The 26,138-nt window shown below is 45.1% G+C and overlaps 1 protein-coding gene across 1 annotated transcript; it reads left to right on the plus strand.

The window, feature by feature from the left end:
- The first annotated feature begins 673 nt into the window (after positions 1-673).
- On the plus strand, positions 674-21,780 carry LOC128341788 (zinc finger protein ZFP2-like). Its single transcript, XM_053288333.1, has 7 exons — positions 674-736; positions 4,021-4,475; positions 5,561-5,687; positions 11,445-11,530; positions 11,731-11,857; positions 13,228-13,320; positions 13,816-21,780. The coding sequence occupies exons 2-7, from the start codon at positions 4,062-4,064 to the stop codon at positions 15,312-15,314; spliced, it is 2,346 nt and encodes a 781-aa protein (XP_053144308.1). The 5' UTR covers positions 674-736; positions 4,021-4,061; the 3' UTR covers positions 15,315-21,780.
- The last annotated feature ends 4,358 nt before the right edge of the window (positions 21,781-26,138 follow it).

The following is a 26,138-nucleotide window of genomic DNA, read 5'->3' on the forward strand; positions in this document are numbered from 1 at the left end:
CCCAGAGTCCCCCAGATCCCACCTAAGGAGTATTTAGGGCAGTGCTGGTGTTAGGGGTATATGTCCATACAGGCTTCCAGGCTTTGGGGAGCAGCAGCCTTACAGGCGTGTCACTTAGGGGTAAGCAGGCATCCCTTGCCTTTTTTGAAATGGTCATTTTCTTTTTCTTTCTTTTTTTGCCACTAGTCCTGGATGTTTTCACAGGGGAGCCTTAATTCAGTCTTTGCATTTCATGCTCCAGCCCAGGGAATACAAAAACTCCTTTGGCTAGAAAATAAAAAACAAACGTTCAGTCATAAACCAAGTTGGAGGGTGGGAGGTCGGACAGATGTGTTGCGGGGAGGAAGAAGGTGGAAGGAGGGGGAACAGTTGGGGAAAGGGGGACAGCCGGGTGATTTTGACAAACCAGGAAAGGATTGTGAGGTCAGGAGCAAGGACTGCTCCAGGCATAATTGGAAAAATCCCTGGAGAAGTCCCGATAACTGAATCCGGAGTGAGGAGATCTTCCGTGTAAATGGGCTTTGCTCCTTTCATTGGTCTCTCGCTATTCTGCTCTCTCTTGCAGGAATGAGAGTCCCTTTTGCTAAGAGGGGAAGGTCCGTCTAAGGGTTAAACTGAGAGAGGCGAGATTGCTAGAGAGGCCCCTTTGGAAGCTGCCGCTAGGACTGGGCGGCCTTAGCGGCCCCTCCTCTCTCTGTCGGCTTCGCTTCCCTCCCGGCGAGCAACCCCGAGGCGGGTGAGTGCAAACAAAGGGCGGGGTGGGTGGCCGAAGAGCCCCGAGTGGGGACCGAGAGGGAGGCGACGCAAGGGAGGGGAGCGCGGAGGGGCCAGGCGGAGAACAAAGGCAAGGCGGCGGCAGAAGTGGGGTAATCACATGTGACCCCCCCCTAATTCCTCCCGGCTGGGAAGGCTGCAAGAAGTAGCGTGTGATTTCGTCTCCCAAGGATGGTTTTGATTTTATCACTTTATTTTTTGGTTAGAGGTTTTAGATGTTGTAAAATAAATGTTGGTATTAGTTTAGCCAGCTTCGGTATTTCTAGCCTCTCTGGGATTCTTTCTCTCTTTGAAAGAGCAGCATATACATTTCCTAAATAAATTGAATTGATCGTTGTCATTTTGAGCAATTGAGCGATTGTGGAGTGTGTGTGTCTGCTGCGACACCCCCAAGAAGGAGCTTGGTCGCCGCGCTTTACTAAGCCAGCAAAGATCCCGACAAGAGATCCCAAGGAAGTGTCTCCTCTGAATATGGATGCACTGAATACAATTAGAATCTGGTTTATTTCTCCATTTTGCGATAAGAAGGCTGGTGGGGACTTGTGGAACCGATGGAGGAAAAGGTCAGAGAGAGGCAGCTCCTGATGGGCGGTGGGGTGACCCCATTTCTCTCCCCAATGAAAGACAAGGAGGCAGCCAGGGATTGTTGGAGGAGAGCTGACACACCCACCCAGGAGTCCTCCCTGACACTGACATTGGGGACTCTCTTTTCTCCCCCCCTCCCCGCTCATCCTGGAGACCCCATCAGTACCTCCCTCTGTATAATTGTTCTTCTTGAATTTAAGTGCATTTTAGAAACTTTCAGGGGCCCTGTTCATAAGTTAAGTTCAGAACACATGCAGTAGTACATTTCCGTAACCAGGTTTACTTTTAAAATGAATTTACCAGTTTTACTTCTACTTACTTTTAACAGTTCTTCTCACACTTTACAGACAGCTGCACACATTTACAGTTCAATGTAGGGGCTGTTGTTTTTTTAATCTGCAACCAGACAGAAAAAATACAATTCCAAAAGAATATTTGTGCATATTCTGGTGGAAGGAAGGCAGGGAGAGTAGTTGGGGGGGGTTGCTGAGGATGGGAAAGGGGCGGGTGTGTGGGTGTGGAATCTAAAAGAATGTTTTTACTGTTGAAAAATTCAGGTCATGCAAAACTTGTATTATGTTAGATGAAGTTAAAAAATGGTTGATAATGAGAAGGGTCAAGTGACTGATCCAAACTCCTCTAGGACCCTATACTATGATCTAGTGTCCCCATATATCCTCCTCCTGCCAAAGAAGCCTCACACGTCGGCCCCCCACCCCACCCGGTACTCCTCTCAGAGCCTTTACCAAGGAATCTAATCTGCAATAGTGCTGATAAATCCCTAATTCCATTAAATCCCACTCCATGGAGGTTCCTGAATGTTATGGACTGTGACTTGAAGCAATACAATATTTTTGTGCACAGTAAAATGAGATACACAGGTGTGTATTGTAGCAGTGTATTCCATGTGTGTGAATTGCACTGACAACATTGTGCATTTCTGAATTTTCCTTTAAAAAGCCCTGGTGCAATGTCTGAATAGGGTTAAAGAATATATGCTGAATAAAGTGGGCAGAACAAGATGTGGCTCTTCTTGGCGGTAGTTCAAAGGAGGGCAGAGAGAGTGAGTGGGGGTGTTGTTGGGGATGGGTCAGTGGAGGGAAAGAGCTGAATCACCTGACTCTAAACCTCTTGTGGGTTTGCTGTGCATATTCCCCCAAGTGAAGGATCCTCTTTGCTCCCTGAGTCTTGGTCTCTGTCTGGGTTTTTTGCAGAGAGAAGTCCCAGTCGCTAGCTGGAATGATGTACTTTGCTTTTGAAATTTCTTGCCCTAAATATGACAAATATTTACATACCACTTTTTAATAAAAGTTCCGAGAGCGTTTACATAGTTATAAATACAGGTGAAACTCGGAAAATTAGAATATCGTGCAAAAGTCCATTAATTTCAGTAATGCAAATTAAAAGGTGAAACTGATATATGAGACAGACGCATTACATGCAAAGCGAGATAAGTCAAGCCTTAATTTGTTATAATTGTGATGATCATGGCGTACAGCTCATGAAAACCCCAAAACCACAATCCCAGAAAATTAGAATATTACATGGAACCAAGAAGACAAGGATTGTAGAATAGAACAATATCGGACCTCTGAAAAGTATACAGTATGCTGTGCTTGACTGGCCAGCAAACTCACCTGACCTGACCCCATAGAGAATCTATGGGGCATTGCCAAGAGAAGGATGAGAGACATGAGACCAAACAATGCAGAAGAGCTGAAGGCCGCTAATGAAGCATCCTGGTCTTCCATAATACCTCATCAGTGCCACAGGCTGATAGCATCCATGCCACGCCGCATTGAGGCAGTAATTGCTGCAAAAGGGGCCCAAACCAAGTACTGAACACATATGCATGCTTATACTTTTCAGAGGTCCGATATTGTTCTATTCTACAATCCTTGTCTTCTTGGTTCCATGTAATATTCTAATTTCCTGGGATTGTGGATTTGGGGTTTTCATGAGCTGTACGCCATGATCATCACAATGATAACAAATTAAGGCTTGACTTATCTCGCTTTGCATGTAATGCGTCTGTCTCATATATCAGTTTCACCTTTTAATTTGCATTACTGAAATTAATGGACTTTTGCACGATATTCTAATTTTCCGAGTTTCACCTGTAAAAAAATAAATAAAATGGCTTCCTGTCCCCAAAAGGCTCACAGTGTAAAAAAGGAAAAATAAGATAGACACCAGCAACAGCCACTAGCAGGATGCTGTGCAGGGGGTAGATGGCTCTCCACATGCTAAATAAAGAGAATCACTGCTTTTAAAAGGTGTCTCTTTGCTCAGTTAGCACGGGACCACATGTAACAACAACAATAAGAACAACAACATTTTTATATACCGCTTTTTAACAAAAGTTCCCAAAGTGCTTTACGTAGAGAAATAATAAATAAGATGGCTCCCTTTCCCCAAAGGGCTCACAATCTAAAAATAAACATAAGGTAGACACCAGCAACAGTCACTGGAAGTATTGTGCTGTGGGTGGACAGGGCCAGTGACTCTCCCCCTTCTCAATAAAGAGAATTGGCACGTTAAAAAGGTGCCTCTTTGCCCAGTTAGTGGGGGTCTCACATTTGTCTCTGATCCACTTTTGCCTCTGAAATTCCTTGTCCAAGTGTCATCATTTGCACACAAAGTATCATCTTGGCTTTTCAGGGTTTAGCCACCCCCTCTATTTGGTCAGCTCCTGCCTGAAAATGGAGGCTATGGAAGAGAATGATTCTGGTGGCCTGCAAGCAGAAAATGGTCCTGATGCAGCTGAGGTTAGGAGAACTGAGGAAGGATTTGTCCAGAAAAGCCTATGTGCTGACACCACCGGCTCAGGTGCGCAATGCCAGCGCTTCAGGCAGTTCTGCTACCAGGAGGCCGAGGGGCCCCGAGAAGTTTGCAGCCGACTCCACAGCCTTTGCCACCAGTGGCTGGAGCCAGAAAGACACACAAAAGCTCAGATGCTGGACCTGGTGATCCTGGAGCAGTTCCTGGGCATCCTGCCCCCAGAGATGGAGAGCTGGGTGAGAGAATGTGGAGCGGAGACCAGTTCCCAGGCAGTGGCCCTGGCAGAAGGTTTCCTCCTGAGCCAAGCAGAGGAGAAGAAGCAGGAAAAGCAGCAGGTGAGTGTCTCTCTCTCACCCTGGTACTTCCAAGGGAATGAAAATGTGAACGAGGCTGATTTAGAAATCCCAACAGGTAGCAGGATTTTTGGGTTGAAATGTTACAGGAAGGTCCTTTTTTAAAAGTTCACCATATTTTGTGCTCTGTAGAAGTTGATTTGAAATACGTATAACAAAATGAGTAGAAGCACAATGAGCAGCAGGTAAGGGAGTGTTTCATCCTGGTCATATGAATGCAGGGATATCCAAATTTTGCACCAAGAGAAGCATACCATTGTTGACATTCCTTGATATCACTAAAAGGGCTGCTGCAACCCCATTCCCCACCTCCAGCTCTCTATCTGAACTTATTCTTAAAGCAGTTTATATCACTGGTCCACAAGAGCTGGTCTTGTGGTAGCAAGCACGATTTGTCCCCTTAGCTAAGCAGGGTCCACCCTGGTTGCATATGAAAGAGAGATTAGAAATGTGAGCACCGGAACATATTCCCCTCGGGATGGAGCCACTCTGGGAAGAGCAGAAGGTTCCAAGTTCCCTCCCTGGCTTCTTCAAGAGAGTGCTGAGAGAGATTCCTGCCTGCAGCCTTGGAGAAGCCGCTGCCAGTCTGTGAAGACAATACTGAGCTTGATGGACCTATGGTCTGACTCAGTATAAGGCAGCTTTCTATGTTCCAGTTGTGATACTCCTTTTTGAAGACGAATCCACAAGTCATGTTATATGCATATTTTAATCATTACAACAGAGGATCAGCAAAAAACAGTCAAGACAAAGACCCAATAGTCACAGCTACCTGAGCAGGAAAACCTTGGACCAGCATCAGCCATTTTCCATTTAAACTTGGGTGCCTCCCAAAGCCCTATGAAAAAGAGTTATTTTTGCCTTGTACTCCAAAGCTAGTGAATGTAGAGCAGAACGCCTGAGGACAGAAACTCCATCATCTCAGTGCCCCTCCTGAGAAGGTCTTGTTCCAGGTTCCTCAGACTGTAAAGGAACATTAATCAGCATACCCAATGAAGTTCTCAGTAGATATTCTGTCCCTTGATGTTAATTCCTGTCCACATTTTCTCTCTGCTATTTTCTTGCAGGTGGTGGCTCTGGCAGCAGAAGTGGCTGCTGACCTCTCAGAGGCAGAGGAGGCTCCACTGGAGACCGGAGAAAAGCCACCCTTCAGCTGGATGGTGCAGGAGGGTGACCGAGGTGCCAGCTTGCTGGGTAAGGACTGACGGCGTTTATTTCAACTTGGCCTCTTTCTCTCTTTATTTATTTATCATATTTTTATACCGCCTGATACGTACATCTCTAGGCGATATACAAAATTAAAAAATTTAAAAACCAGCACAGATTAAAATACACAACACAATAAACACAATAGCATAAAACAGTTATTACAGCAAATTATTAAAATAATTAAAATTCTGATTAAAAGCCTGCTAGAAGAGGAGAGTCTCGAGGGTCTTCCTGAAAACAAACAGAGAAGGAGATACTCTTATTTCAGCAGGGAGCATATTCCAAAGCCCCAGGGCAGCCACAGAGAAAGCCCAGTCCTGAGTCGCCACCAAACGAGCCAGTGGCATCCGTAACTGGACCTCTCCAGAAGATCGTAACATGCGGCACGGTTTATGACAAAGGAGGCATTCTCTTAAATAGCCTGTACCCAAACCGTTAAAGGCTTTATAGGTAATAACCAGCACTTTGTATTTCACCTGGAAACATATTGGCAGCCAGTGCAGTTCTTTTAAAAACCCATGTTATGTGGTCCCTTTGTGTTGTTCCAGAGACCAATCTGGCTGCCGCATTCTGTACCAATTGTAGTTTCTGGACTACGTACAAAGGCAGCCCCACATAGAGCACATTACAGTAGTCAAGTCTAGAAGTTACCAGCATATGTCCCACTGTTTTAAGGTCATTCACCTCTAGAAATGGACGTAGCTGACATATCAGCCGAAGCTGATAAAAAGCACTCCTGGCCACTGCCTTAACCTGAGAAATCAGGGTGAGCTTTGCGTCCAGGAGCACTCCCAAGCTACGTACCTGATCTTTCGGGGGAGTGTAACCCCATCCAGAACAGGCAGATCCAAACCATCTCTCGGCTCACAACCCCCCACAGTCGGTAGCTCCGTCTTATTTGGATTCAACTTCAGTTTGTTATCCCTCATCCAGCCCATTAATGCCTCCAGGCAGGCATTTAGGGAAGATATACCATTTCCTGATGAGGTCGACATGGAGAAGTAGATCTGGGTGTCGTCAGCATATTGTCAACACCCTACACCAAACCTCTTGATGATCTCTCCCAGCAGTTTCATGTAGATGTTAAAGAGCATTGGAGACAGCCTTGTGAAACTCCACACTTCAGTTCTCGCTTGGCAGAACAACAGTCTCCAAGCGATACCATTTGGAATCTGCCTCAGAGGTAGGAACGGAACCACTGTAAAACAGTGCCACCCAATCTCACCTCCCTCAGGAAGTCCAGAAGGATACCATGTCAATAGTATCGAAAGCTGCAAACAGATCCAAAAGGATCAGCAGAGTCACACTCCCTCTGTGGAGGGAGTCTCAACCTCATGGTCCACATGAAAACCAATTTGAAATGGGTCTAGATAATCTGCACCATCCAAAACTGCCTGGAGCGGAGAGGCCACTACCTGCTCAATCACCTTGCCCAACCATGGAAGATTAGAAACAGGTCTGTAATTAGCTAATTCCGAGGGATCAAGTGCAGCTTTCTTCAAAAGTGGTCTAATAATAGGAGGCATCCTGCCCTCCCTCAGAGAAGCATATATGATATTTAACAGACCCTCTCTGATAATATGATTATCAGATGAGATAATCCAAGTTGGGCAAGGGTCAACAGAACAGGTTGTAGGACACACAGTCCGAAGCAGTTTGTCCACTTCCTCAGGAGTCACGAACTGAAAATGATGCAATCTAATCCCATAAGAGGAGTTGCTGGACTCTTGAAATTACAAGAGGAGTCCAAGTTGAAATTACAAGGCAAGGCACTACAGAAAGACTAACACACCTGTGTACAGACATCCACTGCAGTAGCTGTGGAACCAGCTCTTCCCGAATATGAGAGATTTTATCTGCAAAAAATTAATTAAAAACATCACAGTGAGTAACCTATGGTTTCAAGTTTAAATCAAAGCGGAGGGGGTACATACTAGCCCCCTCACAATCCTGGACAACTCAGTTGGACATGAATTTGCGGAAGCAATGCGTGCAGGAAAGAACTGCTTCTTTGCCGCCCGCACTGCCAGAGCATAGGTCTTCAAATGTGCTCTGGGTTGTATGTGCTCAGACTTGCGCTGAGTCTTCCTCCACTTGCGCTCTAATCGTCTACCTCGCCTCTTCAGCTCCCTTAGTTCATCTGAATACCACGGGGCTATCTTTAAAGCAAGTCAGAGAGGACGCTTAGGTGCTATTGTGTCTACTGCTTTAGTGAGTTCATTATTCCATGTTTGTACCAGAGCATCAACAGAACCATTAGCAGAGCCAACCCTAAACCCTTCCAAGGCTTTTTGGAATCTTATTGGATCCAGTAACCTCATTGGGCGGACGAATCTAAGGGTCCTTCACCTTAGATTAAAGTGAATCACCTAAGGGTCCTTCACCCCTGCAGAGGTGGGCTGTGGCTGTAAGTTCTACCTTAAACAGATGGTGGTCCGTCCTTGACAATGGTGAGATGACAGGAGTCCTCACCCATGGAACACCACCCTGATCAGAGCAAAAGACCAAATAGAGCATGTGACCAGCATCATATGTCAGTCCAGAGACCAATTGGGATAGTCCCACAGACGTCATGGCCTCTATGAACTCTGGAGCTGCTCCTGACAACCTGGTCCCAAAATGAACATTGAAGTCCCCCACCAACAACAACCTAGGCCACTCCAATGCCAACTTAGCAACCAGATCTGTCAGTTGAATTATGTGACTCCATTGGTCAGCGGGGTGATCGGTACACCAGCAGAAGTCCCACTCTATCCCTGGTCCCTAGACTTATGTACACACATTCAGTATAGGCCAACTCCCTGACAGGGAGATGGTATTCTTATAAACCACAGCCACCCCACCTCTCCACCCACATCCTCTCACCTGCTCCACCATGGAATAACCCTCTGGGAGAAGTTGGGACCAAACTGGACCACTAGTCTCTCCCGACCAGGTCTCTGTGAAACATACCAGGTCCATAATTTATCCATAATCAAGTCATGGACTACCTCAGATTTATTTTGAACCAACCTGGCATTGCAGAGTAATCAGGCGAGGTTCTGTGGGTAGGTGGCATTGCTCTCCAAAGTCAAAGAGGTGGTAGGCCTGCTGGAAGGAGAAACAACCATTAAACTTCTGAATTCCCTTACCCTAGAATGGCCCGCTTGCCTACCAATGCCATATCTTCACCGGTTCCCCACCACCACTGGTATAGCTGCTCCAGGGTCCTCTCCCACCTCCCCATCTCTGTCCATCCCAAGACACATACTTGTACCAGGCCTAACTAAGTACTAGGCAGCAATGAAGTGAGCAGAAGTCCAAGACAATAAGTTGGTCCCAATCCCACCCCTGAAGGCCACCACCAAAGGCCGGCCTGCGCCTCTGCCTGCTGCCCACCCTAATAAGGGCCAGGAGATGACAAGCCAAACTGGTGATTCACTCCCACCAATCAAGCAGTTGTGGTCCAAGTGCAAGATATCAAAACACAATTAGAGTGATAGCTAGTGTAAGGGAAAGCATTTGTCTCTCCAGCCTCTTCAACCAGTTTACAAATGAATTTATTTTTAATTCTTGAAGATTATAATATATGTCTAAACTTGCACTTTGAATTATGAATTGTCCCCTTTACTAAGCAGGGCTTGTCGAGATCAGACTCTTTGCCCATCAGGAACATATTTTATCCTAGGTAGACTCTCCTTGACGTGACACAAACTCCCTTTGGACATTGCCAGGGTATGTTACAGGCATGGGCTCTTTTCCTCTTTTCTACGTATCTTTTATTGTCAAACAAAATCTACTATAAACATTATAATACTGAAACTTGATATTAAAAGGCTTTTCTTGAAAAAGAAAAAGTTTACATTAAAAAGGCTTTCATCAAAATCAGTGCAAAAGTTAAAACAGATCTTCTTTGAGAATAAACAACCAATGCTAATTAATACAAAATCAGGGCTTGAACCCGCTCGCTCTCTCTCTCTCGTTTGATCTAAAAAGGTGCTTGAAAGTTTCAATATCTTGGCCCAAAAGGCGAACTCTAGCTTGCATACAAAAGATAATGCTTTAGCTCTTCCGGGCATCTCAAAAAGCATTCTTAAAAAGAAAAGGTACAATCCAAAGCTCTTGTTTCTCGTCTCAGAAGACTAGGTGGCAGGTCCACCCTGCTACTTTAAAAGTCCATTTTCTCAGCCAGCCCTAGGTCAAGGCTGATTAGCTCATGATTAAAAAATTTTCTCTGTGTTTGCTTTGGAATACTTCACCTCAATGGAGAGCATTCACTTCACCTTCTCCACCTAATCCAAAATGATCCCTTTAGTCTCTCTTCTTTAGTCCTTGAGATGTTCCTCATTAAGGTCAGACCAGTCTCTGCTCAGAGGCATGGAAGGCCTTGACATACGTATTTTATTATTTTATTTGATTTATTTGATTTCTATACCGCTCTTCCAAAAATGGCCCAGGGCAGTTTATACAGAGAAATAACAAACAAATGAATACAAATATTTATTTATCTATCTATCAAATTTGTACACCTCCCCAAACTTTCATCTCTGGGTGGTTAAAAATAGCATAAAACAAGTTAAAATATATACAAAAACTTAAAACAATTTAAAAATCACCTGCAAATTAAAACCTTAAAATTTTAAGGAACTGAAAAGGCTTGGGTGAAGAGGTGGGTTTTCAAACATTTTCTAAAAATTATCAGAGATGAGGAGGATCGTATCTCAGTAGGGAGCTCATTCCACAGTCATGGGGCAGCAACCGAGAAAGCCCGTCCCCGTGTGGCCACCAGCTGAGTTGGCAGAAACTGGAGACGGATTTCTCCAAAATATGCTCAAAGGTTATTCTTTCACTCTTCCAAGCAGCACTATCACAAACATGGCTCCTCTCAAGTCCCGCAGGAAGGCTAGATCAGTCCAGGATTGCATTTATCCCTGACAGATTCAGCTTGGTTTGCATTTGGTTGTGAACACTGTCTGCTGTGAGACATTCCCCTGGAGCATGGGGCTGTAGCTCAGTGGTAGAGCATCTGCTTGCACGCAGAAGGTCCCAGGTTCAATCCCTGGTAGCATCTTCACGTAGGGCCTGGGAAAGCTCTTGCCTAAAACCTTAGAGAGCTGCTGCCAGTCAGTGTTGACAATACTGAGCTGGAGCTGGATGGATGAATGGTGTGACTCAGTATAAGGCAGCTTATTATGTTCTTGTCAGGAAAAAGATTGCGTTCCAGAAGCAAGCAAAATAGAAATGTGTGAAGAATTATTTGACTTCTTACTTTGCTTGATTTTTCAGAAGTATTAAGCACTCAAAGGGTTGAAGGACCCTCCTCTTTATACTGGAGCTGTATCATTGATTTCAAACTTGCTTTGAACTGGGGTTCCAGTTGGTTTTTTCACCCAGTTTTGGTACTGCTTTACCATACAATCTTATTTGTTATTTGTTTTGTATCAACCCCAAGCAGAGTTGTTCTGGAGGGCTGGTATGTAAGTATTAAAAATAAATCCAGTCCATTCAAATTAGGCTGAATTCACATACAAAATCAGCAGGATAAGCTGAAAACAGTGAATGCTTTGAGAAAGAGAGAGATTTTCACCTGACGAGGCCTCTCCAAGCAACTCTAATGACTAAGGGTTCCCATGTGGGAGAACACGACTTCTGGGGTGTGCAGATGCTGGGTCCTGTAGTGGTTTAATGGCAAGAAGCTCCTTGAACTGGGCCAGGCAGCTAATGGGATCTAACATCTCCCCACCTCCCTTGTCGCTCTTGTAGGCATTGGAAAGACCCCACAGCCTCATCCCAGGCCTTCTCGTCTTGGTGGTGGAAGGGATTTTGTTGCCACGCCATCCCTAGAACAGGTAAGAGAAGGATCAGTGGGGAGGATGGGTGTAAGATAGCCCTTGGTGCTTTTCTCCCCTGCCCATTTCCCCTCAGGTTGCCACTAGGGAGGCTTTGGATGGCACTGTGGAATCTCTGGGTCTAGCAGAGGGACCCCATTGAGTCTACGTCTGGATTCTGGCATGACCGATGAAGAGAAATAATCTTGTTCTTATTTCAGGGTCAGGAGACCTTTGAGGAGGTGGCTGTGTACTTTACGGAGGAGGAGTGGGCTCTGCTGGATGCTCCCCAAAGGGCTCTGCACAAGGAAGTCATGGAGGAGAATTCTGGGCATCTGGCCTCTCTGGGTAAGGCTCCCTCCTTGTCCTTGCCTGCTAGATACAGAAAGCAAGAACTGCATCTTTTAAACTTTCATCTCAATGCATGGTCAGGATTTCAGTGAGGATGTTTCAATAATCCAAAAACCTTGGATTTAAGATAAGATGCTTAACTTATCTGAGGGATCCAGAGTCAAACAGTAGTAAATACAGGTGTATAGTTCCAGATATAGAGGGGAGCTCCTCAGGAGGGGAACCCCCAGACAGGCTCTAGACAGGAGAGGAGAGCTGGTCTTGTTGTAGCAAACATGACTTATCCCCCTAGCTAAGCAGGGTCTGCCCTGGTTGCATATGAAAGGGAGACCTGATGTGTGAGCACTGTAAGATATTCCCCTTGGGATGGAGCCACTCTGGGAAGAGCAGGAGGTTCCAAGCTCCCTGGCTTCTCCAAGATAGGGCTGAGAGAGATTCCTGCCTGCAACCTGGGGAAGCTGCTGCCAGTCTGGGTAAACAATACTGAGCTAGATGGACCAATGGTCTGACTCAGTATATGGCAGCTTCCTATGTTCTATGTAGGCTCTCTTGGTCACAGTATCTCTTGCCTGATGACCTTTCTGTAGTTGCTACGCAGCAGATCTAGAGGGGCTGGAAGTTGCCTCTCTGCTCCTCTTTCAAGGCAACAAGATAGTGTAAGAGGAACTGTCCTTCTGGGCTGGAGTGCATATATTTAGTACACATATACTACTTTTCAAGAAAAAGAAGAAATACCAAAAAATGGTTCCCCATCCACAGAAGGTTCACAGAACGCCCACAGTCTAAACAAACACACAGAGTTAGGAAAGGACAACCTTATTGCCTAAAAACTCCTTGTTTTTCAGGGATTTGAGTTGGTTAACTTTCTAGATTTGCTCTCCACTCCTCAAACATAAGGATTCGAGAAAGTATTTAGAGGTTAATTGTATATCTGAGTTAAAAGAACAATAAATCAAGAAGAAGAATCAAATAGATACTGTATGATGGGAGTTTTCTATTGAGAGGATTGAAATGGTGGCATATTCTAATTTCTGTATAGTCACGAGGAAGGAGTAAAAAACAGAACCCCAAATATAGAGCTAAGTTGCTTTTAGCCCCTCATTTGGGCTCTTTTGTAAGTCTGGTTGTTATCCTTGAAATCAGTTTTCTTTTTGCCTCCATAATCAAAATAACCACTGCTCTTCTGTCTCATCCTTGGGCAGGAGTAAGAACATCTTTCCATGTTGTCTTTTCAATTCATGGGGCTGAAAGGAGGGACGGTGGGGCGGAATTCAGCGAGACTCTATCAGCTTTCCTGAATATTTGTTTTTGCTAAATGTGGCTGAAATATTCTCTCTCTCTCTCTCTCTCTGTTTCCCTCAAAAAAGGACTTGTTGTTTTCAAACCAGACCTCCTGTCCTACCTAGAGAAAGAGGAAAGACCACTTGTCGAGGGCTCCAAAGGAGGAGAGAGATGTGCAGGTAGCTCACAAGTTGCAAGACAGGGACCTTTGTCAGACACATCAGGAAGGGAATTATCTGGTGGGTTATCCACCAGGTGGGAAAGGAGGATGCTCATGGGTGTCCTAACTCTGGGGGGAGTACAAGCAATGTCAGGCTTTAATGAGCATCAAAACCTATGAATTTGCTATTGGCCCATCTTGCCCAATAGTGTCTATTTTGACTGACGGGGACCTTCCAAGTCCTACAGGGCTCTTCCCAGAACTGATATTGACTTTGTTTCAACTGGAAATGTTGAGGACTGAAACTAGGAGTTGGTGCATCCAGTGTTCTGTGCTCTACACGGCATCAGCTGCCTTTTAACCACAACCAAGAGTGGCTGTTTAATTTGTGGCAAGGTCTGCCTCTGCTCAACGTCTCCGATATCATGTTATTCATAGAGAAGTTAATGGGCATTTTCTCCTTGCTGTGAAGCCATGTTTAACGATCACAAGATTTCTCTCATTTTTCTTGTAGGTGATGAGAGAGAGAATGAAATGCAGTGGAGAAAACCTGAAGGAAAATGGAAGTGGGAAGAGAAATCCATTGTTTCCAAAGGATGTGATGTGCATGAAATTCCTTTCCTGAAAGAAAGTCACAATGAAAACAGAATGAAAAAGATCCCTCCACATGCAAAGATCTTAATTTGTAAATCAAACCATAGCATGGATCAAAGAATCCCCACAGGAGAGAAACCATTTAATTGCTCAGAGTGCGGAAAGAGGTTCGAGCAGAGCATAGATCTTACTAGGCATCAAAGAATCCACACAGGGGTGAAACCTTTTGAGTGCTCAGTGTGTGGAAAGAGCTTCAAGCAGCGCACATATCTTGCTGTACATGAAAGAATCCACACAGGGGTGAAACCATATCAGTGCTCAGTGTGTGGAAAGAGCTTCAGACAGAGCACACATCTTGCTATGCATCAAAGAAACCACACAGGAGTGAAACCATATCAGTGCTCAGAGTGTGGAAAGAGCTTCAACCAGAGCACAGATCTTAAGAGGCATCAATTCATCCACACAAGAGAGAAACCATATCATTGCTCTGTGTGTGGAAAGAGCTTCAACCGGAGCACATACCTTGCTGTACATCAAAGAATCCACACAGGGGTGAAACCATATAAGTGCTCAGTGTGTGGAAAGAGCTTCAACCAGAGCACAAATCTTGCTGTCCATCAAAGAATCCACACAAAGGTGAAACCATATAGGTGCTCAGTGTGTGGAAACAGCTTCAACCAGAGCACAGATCTTGCTGTGCATCAAAGAATCCACACAGAGGTTAAATCCTATCAGTGCTCAGTGTGTGGAAAGAGCTTCAACCAGAGCACAGATCTTGCTGTGCATCAAAGAATCCACACAGGGGTGAAACCCTATCAGTGCTCAGTCTGTGGAAAGAGCTTCAGCCAGAGCAGAAATCTTGCTGTGCATCAAAGAATACACACAGGGATGAAACCTTGTCAGTGCTCAGTCTGTGGAAAGAGTTTCAACCAGAGTAGAAATCTTGCTGTGCATCAAAGAATCCACACAGGAGAAAAACCCTATCAGTGTTCAGTGTGTGGAAAGAGCTTCAACCAGAGCAGAAATCTTGCTGTGCATCAAAGAATCCACACACAGGAGAAACCTTATAAGTGTTCAGTGTGTGGAAAGAGCTTCAAGCAGAATACAGATCTTACTAGGCATCAAAGAATCCACACAGGAGAGAAACCCTATCAGTGCTCAGTGTGTGGAACGAGCTTCAGCCAGAGCACTAGTCTTGCTGTGCATGAAAGAATCCACACAGGGGTGAAACCCTATCAGTGCTCAGTGTGTGGAAAGAGTTTCACCCGGAAGACAAGTCTTGCTGTGCATCAAAGAATCCACACTGGGGAGAAACCCTATCAGTGCTCAGTGTGCGGAAAGAGCTTCAACCGGAATGAAAACCTTTCCCGACATCAAAGAATCCACACGGGAGAAACCATATCAGTGCTAAGTGCATAGAAAGAGCTTCAACCAGAGCACAAATCTTGCTGTGCATCAAAGAATCCACACAGGAGTGAAACCATATCAGTGCTCAGTGTGTGGGAAATGCTTTAGCGTTGCACAAATCTTGATGTTCATGAAAAAATCCACAGAGGTGAGAAAACATATCAGTGCTCAATGTGTGGTAAGAGCTTCAGGCAGAGCACCAACCTTACACAACATCAAATAATCCACACAGAGGAGAAACCATATCAGTGCTCAGTGTGTGGAAAGAGCTTCAAACAGAGCACAAACCCTGCTGTGCATCAAAGAATCCACACAGAAGTGAAACCATATCAGTGCTCAGTGTTTGGAAAGAGCTTCAGGTGGAGTGCCAGCCTTACCCAAAATCAAATAATCCACACAGGAACCATATCAGTGTTCAGTTTGAGGACAAGCCAAGATAGAAATGGAACAACAGTCTGTTTTAGAGACTCAGTTTTAAGTAACTTATTTCTTACTGAGATGCCCCCAGTCTATAAAAAGAGTTTTCACGGCTTATGTGGGAGACTCCTGACAGGCATGCAAGTTTTATGAGCCAAGCCTTGTGACATGTCTAAGCCAGAGTTAGGGTGGAAAGATCTGACTCCTCCCTTCAGTAGGAATATAGGAACATAGGAAACTGCCATATACTGAGTCAGACCATGGGTCTATCTAGCTCAGTATTGTCTTCACAGACTGGCAGCGGCTTCTCCAAGGTTGCAGGCAGGAGTCTCTCTCAGCCCTATCTTGGAGAAGCCAGGGAGGGAACTTGAAACCTTATGCTCTTCTCAGAGCGGCTTCATCCCCTTAGAGGAATATCTTACAGTGCTTACACTTCTAGTCTCCCATTCAGATGCAACCAGGGCAGACCCTGCTTAGCTATGGGGACAAGTCATGCTTGCTACCACAAGACCAGCTCTCCTCTCCCAAGACCAGCTCTCCTCTCCCCTTGATACAGTTCTGTTTTCAGCACAAGCAGTTCTTGTAAGAGGATATGTGGTATCTCATCTGGACCTCCTTAGTAAAAGTGCTGAATAAGCAAGAGGTTTACCTCCTGAATCTGGCCTTTAGATTTGGTCTCTCCAGTCTTCATGTTACTGAAGGTGATAACATGTGTGGGTTCAGTGTGATAGATTACTTTCTAGTATCTCTGACATTTTTCTCACTGATTTATTCTTTTGACATGCATCACAGACCAGAGAGTGACCGTCTGCCTTTGGACATGACTTTTTCGGCATTTACTGCACCCCACTCTGTGATATGCTATTAATTGAAGGGCCTTATCCAAGACAAACACCACCTTAAATGGGCGTATTGGTCTTAATGAGATGATCGCAACCCTGTTCAATTCTCTGCTTGCAATGCTACCAATTTCAGACATTTATGATATTTTTTCCTGAATTTTTTTCGATAATGAACCCCCTTCTGAGCACAGTGGGTCAGATTTGGAGGGGCTATATAAAGAATATCAGGCTTAGGAGACAAGCCTTGCAACAACTCCAGATCAGAGTTTTGGAAGGATCCTGCCCCTTGGTTCGATCGTTGATACAGTTCCATTTCCAATACAAGCAGCTCTTGAAATTCAAGAAACTCTCCTATTATAAAGATCGATGGAGAGAGCTGGGTCTCTGTATAATCCAGAAAAAAATGATCAGATATTCTGGGAATGGGTGGCAACTGGCACATAGTCTGATTCCACCACAGATGCTCATCTTCCAGGGGAGACATGGTTTCAATACTTCTCGGGTAGTTATGGTAGCACCCAGAATGAAACAACTTATGATTACCCACTTCCTGAACCAGGCCTTCTCCCAGAGTGGACTGCCATTTCAGGACTAGAGTTCAAGCAGTTGATTGGTACCTTGATCCTTGGCAAAGCCCCTGTGGACGACAGTGGTGCCTCTTGCGATATTTGAATTGAATTCCCACTGATCAGGCTCAGAAAAATGCTGGTTAGATTGGCTGATTACTGTGAGGAGGCGAAGTTGAGGATCAACTATGATAAAACAAAAGTGGTGGTCCTTATTATCAGTAGAATCAAACACAGATGGACAATTTAACACTCAGTAAATAGAGTAATGCCCCTCCTTTAAATATCTGGGTGTCTCTTTTCAGAAATCTCTATCTTGCGCAGTACATCTTGTTAGAATCTGATAGATTACAGCACAGAGTGCATATGAAGATGTATGCTCAGGCTATACATGCAGCAAAGCAGCAGTTGTTTTCTGCACACATTGCATCTGAACGCTCACGTCCACCAGAGTTGTCTATGGTTTTGAGAGGGACTAGTATATGCCCCTCCTCCCTTGAATAAGAATTTAGACATTGGTGACCCGCGGTGACACCTCTATTGGGTCTTTTGAGGATAAAATCTCTGATTCGAGCTGAGCGGGATTCCACGGTTGATGCAGAGTCTATTATGGAGGTGTCAACCCACTTCTCTTGTATTGTTAGTGTGCTTCCCTCACACCTCGCCACTTCAGTACCTTGGCACCTTCCTGCCACTCCAGTCGCAGTGCCCTCGCATCTTGCTGTGTCCTCGCAGCTTGACACTCCAGCATCTTGGCACCTTCCTGCTGCTCCAGTGACCTTGGCTTCACTGCAGCTACCTTTCATACCAATGCAGTCATCAGCCCCATCGGGGCCATTGCCCTACACCGCACTGGGCCTGGCAGGGTATACAGATCTGGCCAGCTGCTCGGCCCATCAAAATCTAGTGCCCACTGGAATACAGAGGTTCAGTGACCAACCTGAGGACTACAGAGCTTGCAAAGCCTTGTTTTGGAATGTCGTGGATGGCAGGAACATCACTCCAAACCAAGAGCTTGACCTGATTGATCACCATGTGGCTAGGGAACAGGTCTTCTGCTCATGTACAGAGGATAAGAGATGGGCAAGTGAAAAAACTAGCCACTGCCCTTGAAGATGCTTGGAAAAGGCTAGAGATGATCTGTGGAAAGCCTGAAGTCATACTAGAGGCTCTTCAGTGGCAGTTAGACCAATTTCCTCCAATAGTCCCTGGAAACTATAAGAAACTAATGAAGCTGGGAGACTTACTAAATCAAGTCGAAGACACCAAGGGAGACCTGCAGTTCACAGAGCTTCCGTATATGGACATATTTCGTGGAATGAAACCCATCATAGAAAAGCTGCCATAGGATGTAGAAAAGCAATGGGTTGTTCAGGCAGCAAAACACAAAGAACACTATCGATGCACTTTCCCTCCATTCTCCTTCCTTGTGAAGTTTTTCTGTGACACAGCCAAGACAAGGCGTGACCCAACGCTCATCTACAAAGCACAGAGATACAATGGTCTCAGGGAAACCAGAGGGCCTCTGCAGAGCAGTCATTTGAAGATGCCGGTGTCCATCCACAAAACTGATCAGCAACGCATCCAGAAGTGAGATGGGAAAAGGGCCCAATCAGTTCTGTCCACTCCATAGGAAACCACACTCCTTAAGTCAGTGTCATGGCTTCAGAATCAAGCCTCTGTGTGACCACAAGATCCTACTCAGGGAATATGAGATTTGCTTCAAATGCTGCTACTCCACTGACCACTTTGCCAAGGACTGCACAGTCCACATAAAGTGTGAGGATTGCCACAGTGACAACTACATCGCTGCCCTACATCCAGATGCAGAGGAGACAAGGGCCTCCAAAAACCCCATGTCTGCAATAAGGTATGGTGGGGAGCAAAAGGAAGAGGAAGGCTCACAGGACTGTGTCACTACCAAGTGCACAAAGGTATGTGGAGAAGCGTGTTACAAGATCTTGCACCAAAATCTCTTTAGTCAGTCTTCCCCAAGCATCCGCCAGAGAAAGTAGCACAATTGTATGTTGTGCTAGATGAGCAAAAGAACCAGTCATTGGCATGGTCAGAGTTCTTCGACTTATTTGGACTTCATGGAGATGAACTTCCATACACTCTCAATACATGTGCAGGAACCACAATAGCATCTGGCAGACGAGCAAATGGCTATGTGATACAGCATGTCCATGGGGAAGTCAAGATACCTCTCCCCAAACTGATAGAGTGTGATCACCTACCAGACAACAAGCATGAGATTCCCACGTCAGCTATCGCCCTGCACCATCCCCATCTATGACCCGTTGCCAAGCAGCTACCTGCTCTCAAATGCTCAGATCCTACGCCTGCTATGGAGAGAGATTGCTGAGGCCCTCAAGGTAAGAGAGTTATGCAATGGACCCTACAATGTCCCTTATACCCAAAGACTTGACCTCAGGTGGGTCATAATGGGCACAAGTTGCATGGACCAAACCAGCAATGCGTGCCTCTTAACTATTGAAGTTCCAGAGATGAAACAGGTGGTATGTCTCAGAATGTGCATCAGTCATGAAAAGGTCAAAGAAGACGTTGCCACCAACCCAAGCCACAGTCTCTCAAGGCTCTCAAGCCAAGAGTAGCGGCCCAAGAACCAAATTGTTTCAGACATCTACAGATGACAACAAATTAAGTCTCTCAACAGAGAGCCAAGAGTTCAGCAAAGACAAGTCCAACAACTGGGTCGCCCCACCCCCATTCCGTTCACCAAGACAGCAGCTATCAAACAATCCAAAACTCTGCAAAATTGCTTCTAACAGCATTGAAGTGATGAACGCCATTGAGCCCGAAGATATTGCAAAAGAGCTACAGAACCTAGATTTAGGCGCAGACACACCACCACTACAAGGCTGTCCTAGATTGAGCTGGGATATCAAGAACCGCACCTTCGTCTTTCAAGAACTACCACAAAACAAACTGTTCACCTGTCAAGGCATGCTATCAACTGTAAACAGCCCATTTGACCCAGTAGGATTCACAACCCCAATCACTATGCAAAGCATATTCCTTAGAGCCTTAAGCATGGAGACATGTGATTGGGACGCCCCGCTACCTCCCGATAAAAAGAAAGATTAGGAAGTATGGAAGAGTTCACCACAAACTCTCCACAAGATACAGATCCCACACATTGACACCCCAACTCTGCTGACTGCAGTACGGTGCAAAGAGATCCACATCATCTCAGACAACTCCACGGAAGCCATTGCTACAGTAGCATACCCAAGAATCATTGATATGAAGAACGGAGCCCATGTTGGCCTCTTCTTCAACGAAGCTAAGTTGACACCACAACCAGAGCACACCATCCTTAGATTGGAGCTCTGTGGAATAGGGCTGAGGACAGAAATCCCAGTCAAGCTGAAGAACAAACTCAGCACCAAACCTGACACCACTGACTTCTACATGGACAGTGAAGTTCACACAGCCAGAGTGAGGGCACTATGCCCCAACAAACCAGAACCTCGCAAATGAATCAGTGCAATCTGTGTGGCTGAAAGGATCAGAGTTCCCCTGGATGTAAGATTACATACATTCAACTAGGAGAAGCCACCTTGACCTGAGGGACCCAGGTGACAACAGGCCAAATCCTTAGAGAGCGCCTTCTTCGGTATGATCCCCATCGTTCATTGAGGTCATCTGGAGAGGTCCATCTCCAGTTACCACTGGTACGTCTGGTGGCAACTCGGAATCGGGCCTTTTCTGACGCTGCTCCTGGCCTATGAAATGCACTCCCAGCAGATATCTGCAGTTTAGGCTCGCTGTTGGCCTTTAAGAGAGCCCTAAAAACTTACTTGTTTGACCTGGCCTTCCAAGGTTTTTAAATTGTGTGGTTTTTTTAAAGTATTTTAATTAGGTTTAAATGATTTCTAATTGTTTTTGAATTGTTTTTATATTGTTTTTAGCACTGTGTCTTAAATTAGTGTTTGTGTTTATATCTTTTTAAATTTGTTGTACACTGCACAGAGCCTTTGGATGGGGCGGTTTATAAATGTAATAAAATAATAATAAATAAATAATGCTGGCCAACATCTTTTAGAGCTAGTGGAGATGAGAGCAGCTTTCATCTCTGCAGACCCGAAGCAAGTGGCAAGACAGCAAGAACCTTTGTCAGACTGGTTGTCAAAGTTATACTGCTTCTGTCTATGGAGGAAGGCAGTTATAATGCATTAAGTTATAGCACGGTAGCCTGATGATGAGAATCTGATATTTAGTCAAAGTGGATAGTGGAATTATTAATTGCAGACGGGGAGTGTGCTGCCTCAACAGCATCTCGGGCTTACTATGCATGCAAGTAACAAGCCAGGTTAATATTAGATTCCCTTTTGGTGTATGTAACTCTAGAAGAATGGCTTAGTCTATGTTATTAGATGAACTAGAAGCCATGTTGATCATGTAAGCAGAGAACGGCTAGTACAGCCTGTGTAGAATCAGTGTAGAGGGAATCGCTTAGTAGGCGGTCTCAGACTGAGAGCCAATGAAAGCACTGGCTCCTTATTTGCCTTTGTCTTTCACCTTCTCCTTGCTGACCCTACAAGCCAGGGCTGTCCTTGGGGCGGGGCAACCGATGTGGTCGCCCCAAGCCCTGTGCCAGGAGAGGCCCCGCACCGGCAGGGGAGCAGCCCCCCCCCGCACAGTTTTTTTCTAGCAGCCATATAGTCATCCAGCTGCTACTCTCACCACCTTTGCCCTGCCTGCAAAAATCCCAGTTTCCCCCGCTCCGTCCCCCCTCAGTTGCCTCCTTCTCTCCACCCAGCTGGGCTGCACGGCCTCTTCCTCCCTCCTCCAGCTCTGGAGTGGGATGTCAGGAGAGTACAAAGCCCCCCTTTGCAAGACAGACTTCTAAGGAGATCTGCAGAGGGAGCTGGAGGAGGATGGAGGAGGCTCCCGGCATCTTAGAGCCACCTCCTCAGCACCCTGGTGGCAAGATTTAAGGGGCAGAATGTCTGCATGGTGGTGGGGGGTGCGATCTGAAAAATGGTTTAAGTGCACCGGCACCAAGCGGCACACGCACAAGGCAGGGAGAGGAGAGGGACCGCAGAGGCTGCTCCGACGAGGAGGAGAAGACACCTTACCCACAGCAGAAATCCACAGCCTCAGCAGCCCTGCCTGTCTCCCTTTGGACAGCCCAAGAGTCTGCTGCTGCTGCTAAGCAATGCTTTTTTGAACACTCCAAAGTGTTGCTATTATTCACTATGTTCACCCAGCACGGACCACAGTATCTGTAGGTCATTAGGAAGTATTCCTGCATTTCCCACAAATTATCCCACAAACACATATAATGGATTGTTTAACTATACCTACACAGTGGCCACCATCCAACTTTGAGTTGAGTGTTGGGAATCCAAGTGTCTTCCTTCAAATGAGATTTTTATTGCAAGAGCATTCAGTTTTGGAATTCAAGTTTGGAATGCAGCTGTGTTAAATTGTGTCTGTGTCTTACATATGATGCATATTAGATTGAAATGTTAAGGAAGCTCCGCACATGCTGATTCGCCCCTAGCCCCGTGCCCCCGCCTCAGGGACAACCCTGCTACCGGCAGTGGGGAAAATGACCTCTCTGGGAAAGAGACCTTTAATTCTCACCTGAACCTGGCTGAAAACAATGGTCTTTTAACCTAATGGGTTTAATATCCAGACATCATCAATCTGAATGATCTCACCAACAAACTCTGAGGAAACAGCACCTATTATATGTGAGTTATCCTTTTGCATGTTAGACAATAAAAATCATTTAACCTTATTGTATATTATCTCTTTTAATACTGCATGAAATCATCTGATGTTCAGAACAGTTAGGTTGGAACAGTTTCAGTTTGTGAATCCCAAGGACATGGACAAACTGCTTGGAGAAGTTCATCTTACCACCTTGACCCTTCTCTTGACCCTTGCCCTGCATGGCTCATACAATCTAGCAAAGAAATGATGGGAGAGGGTCTTGTTAGTATCCTCAGTGCCTCTCTGAGGGAGGGCAGGATGCCTCCTTGTCTCAAGGAGGCAATTGTTAGACCACTTTTGAAGAGACCTACATTGGATTCCTCAGAGCTAGGCAATTGGAGGCCTGTCTCCAATCTACAGTGGTTTGGCAAGGTGATTAAGAAGCCGGAGGCTTCTCAACTCACTTGGAAGAAGCAGATTATCTGGACCCATTTCAAACTGGCTTTCGGGGTAGAGACTGCCTTGGTCAGCCTGATGGATGATCTCCAATTGGGAATTGACAGGGGGAGTGTGAGCCTGTTGGTCCTCATCTACATGAAACCTCTGAAGTAGATCTTCAGGAGATCTGGTGGAGGGTGCTATCAATTTGCTGATGACACCCAGATCTATTTCTCCGTATCAAGTTCATCAGTAGATGACTTGACCTCTCTAAATGCCTGCCTGGAATTGGTAATGGGCTGGGTGAGGGAGAACAAACTCAAGTTGAATCCAAACAAGACAGAGGTACTTGTGGGAGACTGGGACTTAGGAAGTGGTTTAAATCTGCCTGTTTTGGACCGAGTTACATCTTGGGAGTACTTCTGGACCCAACCCACACCCTGACATCTCAAGTTGAGGCAATGGCCAGGAGTGCTTTTTATCTGCTTTGGCTGATATTCCAGTGAGAGAGACAAGCTTAGCAAGGAGGCAAACAGGACTACATCAGCTCTCTTCAGGAGAAGAGTGGAGTGAGGGATGGGCCTACCCCACTGAATTGCTGGCCTCGAAGGGTTTCCACTGTGTGTGTGCTGGGGATTTATTGTAGACTATAACACTAGCATTTTTATTTTCAATCCGCTTCCTAATGATCCCTAGCATGGAGTTGGCGTTTTTCACAGCTGCCATGCACTGAGTCAACACTTTCAGTGAGCTGACCACCACAACCCCAAGATCTCTCCTCATCAGTCACCAACAGCTCAGATCCCATCAGTGTATATGTGAAGTTGGTTGGGTTTTTTTGGTCCCAATATACATCACTTTACACTTGCTTACATTGAACTACATTTGCCATTTTGTCACTCACTTCCCACAGTTTGGAGAGATCAAAACCCTGGTCATTGCATATGAGGATTAAGCATGAAGGCTAAATGGTGCCCACTAAATATCTATTTTAGAGATTGAAAGAAACCTTGATTGAAAGAAATAAGTGAAAGAGCAAAGAAAATTAAAAATTGGACTGCGCCAGGCAACGATGAACTGCATGGCACATTTTTTGGTTTTAAGCATTTGGATATTATTATTATTATTATTATTATTATTATTATTAATTTGATTTCTATACCGCCCTTCCAAAAATGGCTCAGGGTGGTTTACACAGAGAAATAACAAGCAAATAAGATGGATCCCTGTCCCCAAAGGGTTCACATTCTAAAAAGAAACACAAGATAGACACCAGCAACAGTCACTGGAGGAAGTACTGTGCTGGGGGTGGATAGGGCCAGTTACTCTCCCCCTGCTAAATAAAGAGAATCACCACAGTAAAAGGTGCCTCTTTGCCCAGTTAGCAGGGGCATATATATGTGAATCATAACATTATATTTGAAAAATACATCATTATATATTTAGTTTACTATGCTTTGAGGTTTCATGTATGTATGTATATTTTCCTAATTAATTATTTTTGCTACTCGCCGTTAACTAATGGGGCATTCACCAATTTGATTTCAAATGGTACAACAGAATGGCAAATGCAGAGTTACCCCAGTTTCTTAGGAATGTAGGATAAAGAAGAATTTTACAGGACAAGAGAGACAGGCAGCTTTTAAAACAAGTTCCCCATGATCTGATTTGCAAAGTCTTACTTTGAAACAACAGACCACAAAATAATGTATTTGGGCAGTGGGGAGAGGAAAATGCTTAATTCTATTTTCCCGTTTGTGAAGAAAACCCATTCAAAAACTTGGGGGTATCCCCCCTCCCACTAGATGCTTACAAAGCAAAAAAGACAATATGTAAATTATTTATGTATGTATGAACTACTGTTATAAGCATGGAGCAAAATAAAATGTTTGTTATGTTTCTTTTTAGAATGTGAGCCCTTTGGGGAGAGGGAGCCATCTTATTTGTTTGTTATTTCTCTTTGTAAACCGCCCTGAGCCATTTTTGGAAAGGCGGTATAGAAATCGAAATAATAATAATAATAATAATATAATATAATATAGCCATTAAGTCTTAGGAGAGCCATTTTGGGGGTAAAGATCCTTTTCTTTATATCTTTTGCTATGTAATTTTCACTAATAACTAATTTACTCACGAGAAGGTGTGTGTGTTAAAAGTTTGTACTATAAGCACCTTTAGCTTTTGCTTGTTGGCACCTTTTTGTACTGTTTTCATTCATTCATTCGATTTCTATACCGCCCGTCCAAAAATGGCTCAGGACGGTTTAAACAGAGAAATAAATAAATAAATAAGATTGACCCCTGTCCCCAAAGGGCTCACAATCTGAAAATAAATTTAAGACAGACACCAGCAACAGTCACTGGAGGTACTGTGCTGGGGGTGGATAGGGCCAGTTACTCTCCCCCTGCTAAATAAAGAGAATTGCCACTTTAAAAGGTGCCTCTTTGCCAAGTTAGCAGGGGTTGGAATTGTTTTGAAAAGAGCCCTACTTTAAAAAAAAGGTTTTGAGGGACCATACACACAGGACTAGCCGCTGCTGTTCATTTCCCCTTTTACTTACAGATTTGTGTACTCTCTTTCCCTCTCTCTCACACACACACTCACTCTTCCCAAGGCAGCAGAGGACAAGCCCAGCAGCCAGCTTCTACCTGCAGGTGGTCCAGCTCCTCGAGGCTCCCTTGCTGTGCAATTGCATTCAAATGCAGAGCGCAGGAGGAGCACAAGAGCCAAACTGAAGGCAGAGCAGCAAGAGGCAGGAATGGACAGTCTCCTGTCTGCCTTCTCTGCTGCTGCCAGGCTGTGCCCAGTATCCTGGCTGCAGGCAGCGGCCCCCTCCCACTCCTAAGAGCAGAACACTGGTAGGACAATTAGCAGGAAATTGGAGG

This window comes from Hemicordylus capensis, chromosome 2 (genome assembly GCF_027244095.1).
Source record: "Hemicordylus capensis ecotype Gifberg chromosome 2, rHemCap1.1.pri, whole genome shotgun sequence".
Lineage (NCBI taxonomy): Eukaryota > Metazoa > Chordata > Lepidosauria > Squamata > Cordylidae > Hemicordylus > Hemicordylus capensis.